We start from the raw sequence: 13,277 nt of genomic DNA on the forward strand, positions 1-13,277 counted from the left end.
CAAACTGAAAGCCTTGAGAGAGGTTATAAGAATTAAGCAATCATTTCGTTCACAAAGGCTTGGACATTTGCATTTGTTCCCAACTACAGTCAACCATTTAATCACTACAGAATAATCCAACTACAAAAACCAAATAATTAAACTAATAACTAATTTGTCAATAGAAAAAAGGTATTTTTCAATTTTAGACCCAAACATGTAATTTATAAGATAAAATCCTTACCATCAAAATCAGGCCTTTAAAAAAAAAAAAAAAAGCAACCCCATTCTCTAATGAAAAGTAATATTTTCTACACTTTTTCAGATTGCTTATACGATTTCCCTTGACAGATGTAATGATTAACCACTTAAGGCAGCATGTGTATTGAACATGTTTCTTTTTTTTTCCTTGTCTGCCTTTGTGACACGCCCTGGGAAATCAATACCCCTGCAGTCTGATGGTCGCCGCACACGGCAGCCACACGGTACAAACACCGTGATTCAGCAGTCTCATCCCCCATACGCCTCATTATTTTACAAGCCCATTTCCCAAGACGGCATTTCCATCACTAACGTGTTTCAATATTAAGGATCTGGCTGCTCCTGCCCAACCCAATCATCTGTATCTAGCCTTGAAAATGCAGACGAAACAATAAAAACACACAAGCCAAATCCTAGCCTGCTACAAAGGCATGACAGCCTCTCCAGTACGGATGGTAGCAACATTTCAGTCTCGGTCTTACTGGAACGCAATCCTGCAGTCGACCATAGCGACAGACTGGCTGAAAAACTGGGTGGGACTTTCTGGCACAGCACCTGCCTGGTTGGAGTCCTATCTAAAAGACAGGGACTATTTTGTGTCTTTAGGTAACTACAACTGCAACTACATGGGAGCTAACAAAAATAACATGGAGTTCCTCAAAGTTCAATTCTGGGGCCTCTGTTGTTTAACATCTATATGCTCCCACTCGCTCAAATGATGAAGAAAAAAAGTGTTACCATAACTATACAGACGTCACACAAATCTATATAATTATCTCGCAAGGAGACTATCATCGAATTCAAACATCGCTCAAATTAAAGAGTGGACGTTTTAATTTGAGCGCTGGACGTGCCAAAACTTTCTACAGTTAAATGAAGATAAAACAGAAATAATAGTGTTTGGAGCCAAGGAAGAAAGATTAAAAGTCAGCACTCAGCCAAGCTAGAAATCTGGGAGTGAAAGGACTGATATCTCAGCGGGACTTAGGAAAGAAAACGTTTATCTTCAGTAGACCGGACTACTGTAACGCTGTTCTCACAGGTCTCCCTGAATAAATCCATCAAACAGCTGCAGTTAGTTCAGAACGCTGCAGCCCGAGTCCTCACTAAGACCAGGAGAGTTGACCATATAACTCCAGTTATTAGATCTTTACACTGGCTTCCTGTCTGTCACAGAATGGATGTTAAAATCCTGCTTTATAAAATCCAGGTTTATACATTTCTGAATGGTCTCGGGCCAATCATCTCTGATCTCCTGGTCCATTATGAACCAACCAGAACCCTCAGGTCGTCAGGGTCACGCCTACTTTCTGTACCCAGAGTTTGAACACAGTCAGGCAGCTTTCAGCTTTTATGCTCCTCACCTGTGGAACAAACTCCCAGAACGCATCAGGGCTGCAGGAACTCTCATTTGTCTTTTTAATTTACTGCTGCATTTCAGTAATCCACCATTAATGAAATAAAACCTTTATTTCTTGCATCTAATTTGTTTAACTCTTTTTAACTTTTGTCTTTAATTTCTGCATTTTAAACTCCTTTACTTTTTAATGCATTTAAAAAATATCTATTTCTATGTAAAGTACTTTGAATTGTTTTGTACATGAAATGTACAAAACAAATAAATTAAATCTGCCTTGCCTTGAAGACTTTTCTCTGTAGACTGGATAACATCAACTACCGACTGCAGCACTGTCTTAGTCGGGATTGATTTTGCCTGTCACCCTGGGAGTGGAGCTCTGGCTGTTATCTTTGTTATTCAAATAATATTTCCTTTTCATTTATAAAAGTTCAACTAAAGATGGAGCATATCTCCTACAAATGTATTTTTAGCCCGCGTCTCAGGATTCACAATTTTTCAAGTCATTGCTCATAATTGTGACCAGAAATGACGGCTCCTCCATGAAAAAACATATCCAAGTTTTACTAGACGGAAGCCTTGCTGAGACTGATGAATAGAACAACATCTCTGAGCTCACCTATATATTTAGCTTTAGACCAGACATGACTAGGAAAATACAGTTTATTATAAATTGTCATTTTACTCTTGGATCCACTTATATTGCACTGGTTTTCGGTTTTGAGCCCTACTGTAGGCTGCAAAACTGTGAAAATAACTCTGTGCTACATATGCATAGCTCAGTGAAGAAATTAAGAAAAAATGACGCATTGAAGAAAGTCCAGCATCAGATGAGGTAAGCCCCAAAAAATGTTTTCTAAAGACCTTATGGACCAAAAACAATAAGTAAAAATCACAATGCCAGTACAATAGACTTACAGTTGGGTCCAAAAGGTGTTTTTTATGTTTTTTTTAATGACTTTGCATCATATACACCAAAAGCAAAGAATATGTGGAAAAAGTGGCATAACAGCAAATACAACCATACATTTTAAAGACTTGACTGAACACCTTTAGCAGTTTTGAATCTGTACACTTTAGTGGTTTCTGAGTTTCCTCCCTGCAGACGATTTGCTAGAAGCTTCACTGTAACAACGTGCTGATTGTTTGTGGGTTTTTTCTGCTTTGGGTCTTGTCTACAATAACTGAAAAGCTACTCTACTGGGTTGAGATCAGGCAACCGATTAACAGTTGAAGAAAGGTCACTTTTTGCCTTAAAAAAGTCTTGACCTGTCTTGAGTATATAAAAATAAAGAAACACAGCATTTCACACTATGTTTAGTAAATATCCAACCAGACAATCATGTTGTGATCATTTACTGGCACTTAAGAACAAACTTTTTAAAACACACTGTTATATACAGAGCTATCACAGGATGGCACACATTACCTAATAACATAAAAAGTATCACATCAAAATACAATTTTAAAAAAGGTTAGCAAAAGACTATTTAAATAAAATTAAATGAGTAAGAAATATATCACGTGCTATAATTTATTACAGGAATTTATTTGCGGGTTATACTTTGTGGTATTGTAATGACTGTATGATGCATACTTTGTACCAATAATGTATTTAGTAATGTATGTCACAACATCAGCTAATGGGGATCCTATAAATAAACACTATGTTTAGGTGAATTAAGCCACTTTTCCACTAGTACCTACTCTCAGACCGGCTCGGTTCGGCTCCACTCGATTTGGCGCTTTTCCACTAGGGGTCAAGGCGGGTGGAGGCGTGCCGAGTAGATACTTTTCTGTATCTATTCTGCCGAGGTTCTAAGCGGCTGAGTCGGCTGTATCTGACGTCATCACACTACAGGCCACCGATTGGTCGGGGGGGTGGAGTCAGACGTCTGAATCAGGAGGAGGAAATCAGCGAAAGAGCGACTCGCGGCTTCTTGTTCATTTTATACAACAGGCAATGGCAGTGGAAAAGTCTGTTTTCTGAGGTGCAGATGTTCATAAACCTGGTGGCTGAGGAGAGAATTAAAAAGGGATCTAGACGGGTGATGAGGAACGACCAGATCTACCAGGAGCTCTGTCACTTCATAGCTACTCGCGGCTTCCAACTGACTTTTCAGCAGAGCCAAGACAAACTAAAAAAAATTAAAAAGCCTCGCCTGAAGGCTTGAAGCTTCTGCTCCAGGTGCCGAATTGTTATGGAAAAGAAACCAGGCTGAGTTGAGTCGAGCCGAGTAGGTACTAGTGGAAAAGTGCCATTATTCATCTGCATTGTGAAGCACCGTCCTGTCAGTTCTGATGCATTTGCCTGAATGTGAGCAGAGAGAATACTCCTGTACTCCTCACAATTGATGCTACTTCTGTCAGCAGTCACATTGTCATTAAACACCAGTGAGCCTGTTTTACTAGCAGACATACATGCACATACCATAACACGCACTCCACTACTGTTTATGTTTGCAAGCGTATCTCGGTTTCATTTGTCAAAATAATCAATTTCCAGAACAGAGGAAGCTTTTTTAAAAGTCCAATATGGTTTTCCTGTTCTTGAATGTAACCAGGGGTGTGCATGTTGTTCTTAACCCTTTGTATTTACATTCATGATGGTGGCCTTGATAGTAGATTTTGACTATGATAGTCTACCCTTCTCCAGAGTATTCTTTGGTGTTGTTGGGAAGGTGTAAGGATACCATGATACTCTACTTTAATAGTCTTACCATGTACTTCCAGACCTTTTGATGTTGTTCAGCTCATCAGAACCTTTTTATTTTTAAGACAAGGTGTTGATTTGGCCACAACTGTGTTTTGTTTCGAGTTCTCCCCTTGACTTCATATTGGTGTCTCATTCAGTGCCAGCAAATATCAACTCAGTACCTCCAGACCATTTATCATTTGTCTTAACATGAGAGAACAGACCATACCTGACCATCTCACTTCTTCTTAGTCAATTATCCAAATATTGATTATTGTAACTCCAAAATGTCAAATTAAATGTTTTTGTAAAATTGCTTTAATTAAAGCTCAAAGTCCAAACTTCGATCACATCTTGATTGTCTTATTTCAAATCCAGTGTGGTTGTGTATGAAGGCAAAATTGTATTAAAAATAATACTTTTGGTCCAAACTATATATTGATCAGCTGGTCTAATATTTAGGTGCCAACGATGCACTACCCAGTTTGTCCATATGATTTCTTAACAGGTAATCATTTGTCATAAACCTTCACTATAACGAAATAAAATGCTTTTGGCATCTGATTAATCAAGTCTTTCTGTAAAAGCTAGAACCAATCTTTTGCTTCAAAGCTCACTTTGTGAGGACTTGAATATACTGATTTTATGATCAGGACCACGTTTTGCTTGTTTAGTCTCAACACAGACACCAAGCTAATATGAGCACAGAGGAATCGTTGTTTGATTTGGGCTCCGTCCAACTGTAGTGGGCGAACTTTGCCTTCAGTGACTTTGATTTGTGTCTCATTACAAAAATAGCCTCATCACTTTTTAAACAGCAGGATGTGGGAGATAAGAGACACCAGCATTTACAGTGGTGCTAATCAAGCAAAGCAAAGGCTTAATAAACTCTACAGATACTCATTAAAGCACGTATCAGAGTATATCTTTACAAATGTCTGGAGAGGATCACAAACGTTCTCTCCGCGCCTCAAGTTGGAGTTATCAGGATACACCGCCAATGTATTTTCAGCTACGTCTCTGAGGATTCACAATTTTTCTATGCAGTTATTGCACCTGGATATGACCAGAACTCACTGAAGATAGCAAGTCTTTTATAAAAAAAAAAGATAAAGTTATACTGGAGGGAGAACTTGATAAGACAGAAAGAGGTAACAAGACACGGGTAGCGAGCTGGTCTGTCAGCACAGAGGCCTGACATGTTTAAGTAAGCCAGACACTGTGACAGATACTGTGTATCATGTGTCCTTTACTGACAACAGTGTTTCCACATACATGCTGACAGTAAAAAGAAAAAAAAAAAAAAGCATCAAAAGCTTGAAAAATTACAAAAATGTAAATGCAGAAAGTGATTGAAAGACTGTACTCTACCTTAAAAAGAGTGACGGTGATCTCAATGTTCTCCGGTACGGGCCACACTACAACTCCTCTGTAAGGGTTTTTGATGCCAGGCTGCCAGCTGTGAGACTGCCAGAGTGGACAAAAACAAACAGGAAGTATTATATACATAAGTATTATATTTGTGAATGTAAAGTATTTTATCATATCAGAATTTTTTATAGAAAGAAGCTTGTAATTTAGAAACCTTAGAGGATTTCCGCCGACTTCTGCGTGTCCAAACCACCACCAGTTTGTCAGGTTGCCTGAGAGATAAAAAAGAGAATTAAGGAAATTGAAGATGAGTGGAAAAAAAGGTAAATACATTCATTTATCAATTAATTATATTATTATTATATATTATTAATTGAAACCATCTCTGAGTCCATCAATTAACACAACATGTTATGAGTCATCCCAGTCACGATGACTCAGAATCTTAATGCCTCAACTTATAAAACGTTGATTACTGTAGCTTTTTTCTGAACAAACAAAAACATATCTGCACACATACACAAGGACACAGTCTCATGGCATAAATAAATGATGAGACAACTGACCCCTGGCTTTGTCTCTGCAGACTGCAGCATGGTCTTACATAGTCATGCACAAACACAGTATGGAGAAGACTTTCATTTCCTGTGTTATCCAACAACTTCAATATAAATATTGAGGTGGAAGTCACTTATAGTCAACACCGCCTGCATATAACTCCTCAGTACAGGATGCATCCTTTTATTTGATAAATATTTAATTAAGGTTTTTATCACTTTCAACAAACTATTAAATATATGAAGCTCAAAGTAGCTTCTTTCCTCCCATTAGAATTCCTGAGTGTAATCTGGCCACTTCTCTTTTTTTCATAAAAACTACCAAATCCCAGTCTGATTCTCCAGAACAGGGTTTCTTAATCCTGATCTTCAGGGCCCACTGTCCTGCATGTTTTAGATGCTACCTTGCTTTCAACCCACCTTCCGCCTTGATGACAAGCTGATGATGACTATTAATCAGAATCAAGTGTGTTGATGCAGAGAAACATGTAAAACATGCCGGACAGTGAGCCCTGAGGAGCAGGGTTGAGAAACCCTGCTCTAGATATGCACCAAAACCATGTTACACTTGGATTACACACAAGTGAACTCAACACAACTATTCATGTACAACAATTCTATGAATATAATAACAAATAAGTTAAACATAAACAAGTTAACAAGTTAAAGATACAAGTGAGGCTGAGCAGCGCGGGTGCCCCCCCGGGGGACGGTCTGGTCCAACTGTAATATCAGACTAAGACAATGCTCACAGTCCAGGCCTTTACAGAGGTTTAATGACGACTGGTGTGAGAGACTGTATTAGTTGAAGTCAGAGTACAGGAGGGTTGTAGAGTCTCTGGAGGGGTGCAGACAGAAACGCTTGCAACTAGTGGTGGGGAGAAAAATCGATATTGCAATATATTGTTGCGCTCTCTGTCGCAATAAATAATCGATAAACTGACGGCAAATATCAATATTTTATTACAACACATAATGGATTTACGCGGTTGTCACCGCACTATTGTTCATGCACTTCAATTTGTCCAGCTGTACAGTGTTTACATTTACAAGACTAGGAGGCAGTGAGGTACTATGCAAAATTAAGTTGCTTACTGACTTTTCAGTATTAGAAACAAAGCAGTGCACTGTCCTGGTTTATATAAAACATACTATTAATGTTCATGCACTTTAATTTGTCCAGCTGTACGGCGTTTACATTTACAAGACTAGGAGGCAGTGAGGCTCAATACAAATGCACTTTCTTTGTACATTGTATGAAGTTTTGGCATTGAATAAATGCATAACTACAGACATTTTCCTTTTTATGGGTATTTTTTCTTTTTCAGTCACATATATCGTGATATATATCGTTGATGAAATTTCTTACAATATATCGAATATCGTAGATATCGTGTATCGTGATATTATTGTTATCGTGGGCCACATATCGCCACAGTATTGAATGGTGAGTTACCTGTATCGTCCCACCCGTACTTGCACCTCTACCTTGCAGACTAAAGAGCTGGGGGAAAATTTCTAGATATTCCCAGATCTAGACCTGGATGTGACTGTGTGTTTTCAATCGCTGCCCCCAGACTTTAGAGCAGCTTACCAACACGAACTACTCAAATCTCTGCTCATCACTCATCTCTACTCACTGGCTTTCAATTTGAGGTTATTCTTGTGAATCTAAATGTTTGTGCTGTGTTTTTCTTTTTGTCTGGATGCGATGCATGGATCATTGTTATTTGATTTTTTCCTTTTAAAGTTCTTCAGTTAACCTTGATTGTTTTAAAACATGATATATAAATTAATTTGCCATTTACCATTAGGAAGCAGAGCTTATCTGACATCTTATTTATATATTAAGCTTATATTTACTTTTTAAATACTGTTATTTTGCTCTTGTTGTAGCATACTTTGCTTTTAAGCATCTCGTGGCACAATCATTTCCTTTAAAATGAATGAAATGAATAAAGTCCCATCTTATCTTGAACTAAAAACAATAAAACAGATTTTGATTCAATTCAGAACTAAATTGAATTTAGTGACAGTAACACAAATCAAACTGTAATATTAAAACAACTAAAAACCAACTGGTCTTTCATAACATGGCAGATCCCTCTTTAAAAACACTCACTTTGAACTTTAAATGTTCATTGTTTGGATCCAGTTTGAACCAAATGAAGATTTACACAAGAAAACCTTACATTTCCCATACAGTGCCATCATACTGAGCCCAACAGTGAATCAGCGCTCGAGGAGCCTTACAAAAGCAGCGTGTATATACAGGCATCTGCGTATCTAGCAAAGCAAATGAAAACGTTGCTGCTGCAGCATATTTTCAAGTATTCTCAGCTCATCAATGGATTTACTGTTAGTCTGCAAAAGCCCTTATGTCAACAACTCTTAAACAACAGCAAAGCAGCCATTCTTGGAAAAGAATGAGACTGTGATAGAAAAAAGAGAAAAAGAAACAAAAGGGAAAAGGGCACAAAAAAGTGAAGAGAGAGGAGGGAAGGAGCATGACATAACAGTTTGAGCGATGAGGAGAGGCCCTACATAGGGAAGCTATTGTTCAAGAAGTCATGCTCCGTCAGAGTACAGACATACACACAAATATGCATCTGTAACCCCCCCATCCAATATTTGAGGATACATGAAAAATATGTAAACCATTTATCTGCAGGCTAAATCCCATGCTTTGTGTTTGGTTGTGTCCATGAGCAGCAACAAATGTGATGAATATGACCACTGTGCTACGGGAAGAGAGGCTTAAGTGTGCGTTTATCATCCTTCAATCATAATGAACCACTTCACCATTTAATGCTTCAATTTAGACCAGATTTGACACTCAGTCCGACTGAGGAACGGTAGTGTGAGGACATTGAAAGCTATTGCCCTGTTGTGATATGATTTTAAAGTAAAAAGTAAAATACATTTTGTGAGATTTCACAATTGTTGCAATAACTTCCGTTCATTCTAGATCATTCATTCATTTATCCATCCAATAACTTCCACTTATCAGAATGCAGAGGCCCAGACGTTCCTCTCTCCTCGGCCCACTCGGCCACCTACTCCAGCTCCACCAGGGGAATAGCAGGGTGTGACCAAAGAGAGAAATAATTTGTCCTAAATCCACCTCAAGGCTCTCCCACACCATCGTCTCTGGAAGGGAGAGTCTAGCTACTCTACAGAGGAAACTCTTGAGTCACTTGCTGCAGCCGCTTTCTTATTTTACTGGAACAGTGCTCCATATAAGTTGTGAAAAGTTGACCCAGGTCCTTTCGGCCTACTTTTGCCATCGGCCTACGATCAGTCAGTATTGCTTACATCATTCTGGTTATCATCCCCATAAATCCTGACTAGAGCACCTTCAAAATGAGCAGTAATCAGCTAGAGAAAGTGGGCATTATGTGTGGTCCAGACAGAGATGGCTGATAAGAGTAAAAGTGGGTCAGCAGTCTCAGTAGGGGTTGAGATGAGAGTCCACCGAGACCAACAGAGAACCGATAAACCCCTCCACTTTTAGTGTATATATCAGGCTGTTACCATGGTTACTGCTCTTATTCAAAACTGACAATTATTTAGTATACAGGTTGTTTTTTTTTTTTTTTTTATAAAAGTCAATATCAAAAGGTAGCAAAATTCCATCACACTTAGGATATAAACTGAACAAAAGTCAGACTATCAATTTGGTAACTGAACATTTACAGTCCTCTGACAGCAATTATAGTGGAAATATCTGTATTGACATTAAAATCAATTGCTAAAACAGTGTCTGAGACCTCCTCGTTGCTGCTGGACCTCTAAAATTGTCCTTTAGTATCTTATAACAATAAATCGATGGGAAGCTACTCCACTGGGTGTCGCGTTCACGGATCTAATTTTTATTATTTTCCATGCTTAGGTATTTATATTCTACAATCACAAAAGCACCTTTCACAATCACATAAAAAAAGCTACCACAGCATCAGACTTTATGAACTCAGCTGCCGCCAATATCAATTTCCGCCATCCGTGGCCTCACTGCTCTAGAAATAAGTACCATGTATTATGCTGTAACTCAGGCCGAAAGCTCCAACACAAAAAGGAAAAACTTTGGCTTTCCATATACGACTAAAGTCAATTAAATTTCCCCAAGATTCACAGATCTTCAGACCTACACTGAAATTAATGTTTACAGAAAAGTATTAGGATTCTACTAAGCTGTATGAAAGATTGTGTAAAGCATTAAAATAATTAATCTCCAACTCTGAGAATAATTTGTGCCACGTTAAACAACACACTGAAAAAAGCTTACTCATTAAAAAAAAAAAAAAAAAAGGAAAAAGAAATGTTTGAACGCATAATTGTGCTAGTGTGGGTAACACATTGGAGGCTAAGTGCTGATTTCCACCCCCTGGGATGGTTGGAAGTGTAGGGTGTGTCAGGAAGTTGCGGCTGCCCTATCTTTCTTGTAGGCAGGAGGAAGGAACCACTTCACATTTGATACGACAGTCAAGCAGCTGGTATTACAAAACACACAGAGCCCCACATTACGGTAGAACTCATTTGAGCTCAGTTGCACAGAAATCAAAACAAATCCATGCAAATAAACAGGGCGGGATTGGGATTTTTTATTTAAATCACCATAATGACCTGGGAAAAACAACCACTAAATAATGATTCCAACGGATGAAAGAAAATGACTACTCGGGATCAACCAAACAACGTTCCACCTAGCAGTTATCCCTTAGCCTGGGAGACAGAAATATGAGTCATAATGATTGATCATACGAGGGTCAGAACAGAGGACAGTCGTGGTTGAATGGATGGAACAATTAAGTGACGTATGGATCAGTTTAGCAAGACAGAAAATGAAAAACTACCAATTTGACTGAATGCTATTATTAAAGAGCATAAAAAAACTTCTGTAACATGTTTTTTTTGCAAATAATTGACATTAAAGAAAAGAATATTAAAGGTTCTGTTGTGCCATGTTACAATAGTTTTGAGATGAATCATCACGTAGCAAAGTACAACATAGGAAACCCCAGAGGAATACACACAGGCGTGCCGATATGAACTCTCCCTCTTCACTTGGATTTTGCTCTTCAGAGAGTTTGGTATCAACAAATCTGCTGTTACTTACATACGAATGGAGACAGTTGTAGCTCAGATAGACTGACTGGATATCACACATGGACAAGTAAGAGTCCATGAATACCTTGCAGTTATACGACTCTGCTGACCTGTCAGGTTGCACTTTACATCCACATCTGCCCACTCACAACATATAAAAGGAAAGGAATTTATTCAAAAAGAAATTCAGTCGATTTTTGTTTATGTAATAAAGCTAATTCTGACCAAAACAAGTCATGTTTTCTTTACTTTTCAACCCTAGAAATAACATCAACAGTCTTGAGGTGAAGAAAACAGAGTGTCATCCATTCAATTCAACAGATCTCAAGAAAAATATGGTTCATTATTCTCCTTTCTTTTCCCAAATTATGACATTGACTAATAGTCACAGGGGTGTTTTCCTTTTGGTCTAAAAATAATTTCCTCAGCGTTTCACCTGCTTAAATATTTCGTTTAAATGCTGTCATAGTTAGATATATCAATTCTAATACGTTTTTGAGGTCACAATGACCTTCAACCACCAAAGTCTATGGAGCCCTTTAAATAAACTTTTGCTAAATTAAAGAAAGAAGAGAGATCTGTCACTGGATGATTCTACTGAAATAGTAAGCTAGTAATTATTTCTGAGCATCCATATCTTGACCATGGATGGATGGAGTTTTGTTTCACTATTCATACACTTTTGGTTTGAGATGAGCGTTGCTCTTGAGACACATATGTATGATGCTGCAGCACCGCTCTCCAGGCTGATAAATTAACAGTTTCTAAAGATATGCCAGACAAATCGCAAAAAGATAAATAATTAAAAACAGCACGAGAGTTTTTCCATCCCATTTAAGACCCCATTGGCTCCGTCGTAACCCTGAAGTGATTTATGCCTGTGTGTGTGAAAGCAATGTGTTGTCCATAATTGCTGCGGACTGAGTGCACTTGAATACATGAGACTTTACACTTAAAATGTGTGAATCGGTGAATGAGAAACCCACACAGTAAGGTATTTCGTAGAATCCAGAGGTTGAAAATTATATATATTAATAAATGCACATTACTTAACATTTACATGCAATCAAACCACAGGATTTAGTATGTGTGCATGTGAGAGACAGGAGGGAAGAGAGCTCCGGCATCGTCATAGCAACGCCAGGTGGGATTAACTGTACGCAGACCTCCACCCAGAAAGCACTTCACGGTCACTCTTATTTCATTCGTACTCCTCTTGATGTGGACACACATTTTAACTTATTTAACTTATTTAATCAACCCACCACAAACTTTAAACACAAAGCACTTGATACAACAACAGACATCTGTGCAGACTAATGCACTGATGAAACACAGAACACCTCAAAATAAACAGAATGATAATCTAATCCAACTAACTTGCAGTACCAACAAAACCAACAGTTAGGTCTAAAGAAATACTAAACTCTGTTTCATTTTAAAAGGGTACATTTATTTTGGTGGCTATCTTTATATGGATCAGCAGTTACACTTGATGTGGTTCTTCTTAAAGCATGACATCACTTTGAAACCTTTTTCCTTTTCTAGAAATTGGTTCATTCCTGGTTTTTCTTATTTTATTTTTTTTTTTAATTAACAAACCTTTCATCAGTTGGGTTTATTTAAGCAGTGTTCCTAAATGTGTTGTCTTGACGAGCTGCGTTAACCCTGTAAGTCACCCCACTGCAGAGAAAGAGATGTTTTTTCCCCAGAGGTTCAAAGTCTATGGTTTCATCCTGAAACTCAAGCACAACCTAAAACACTTGCCGTTATATCACCTGGCAGTGAAAGTATCTCCTCACAACTTGACTGAGGCCTTCAAATCCCTAGAAAGAACAGCTATATCACAGGCTGTCAGAAAGACACAATGTTTTCCTTCTAGCAGAGACATAATGGACACATAAGCACAACACGCTCAGAGGGGAACACGTCACAACCAGACACATGACGG

At 38.2% G+C, this 13,277-nt stretch overlaps 1 protein-coding gene across 6 annotated transcripts in view; it reads right to left on the reverse strand.

Moving 5' to 3' along the window:
• The window catches only part of ehbp1 (EH domain binding protein 1), a 155,631-nt gene that overhangs the window by 133,546 nt on the left and 8,808 nt on the right, over positions 1-13,277 (reverse strand). For all 6 annotated transcript variants that reach the window (XM_061746070.1, XM_061746068.1, XM_061746069.1 and 3 more), the window contains exons 3-4: positions 5,878-5,935; positions 5,664-5,759 (exon numbers count right to left, since the gene is read on the reverse strand). In XM_061746070.1, the coding sequence (XP_061602054.1) occupies positions 5,664-5,759; positions 5,878-5,935 (154 nt within the window). The remainder of the gene's footprint in view (positions 1-5,663; positions 5,760-5,877; positions 5,936-13,277) is intronic.

Source organism: Cololabis saira, chromosome 17, assembly GCF_033807715.1.
Source record: "Cololabis saira isolate AMF1-May2022 chromosome 17, fColSai1.1, whole genome shotgun sequence".
Taxonomy (NCBI): Eukaryota; Metazoa; Chordata; class Actinopteri; order Beloniformes; family Belonidae; genus Cololabis; species Cololabis saira.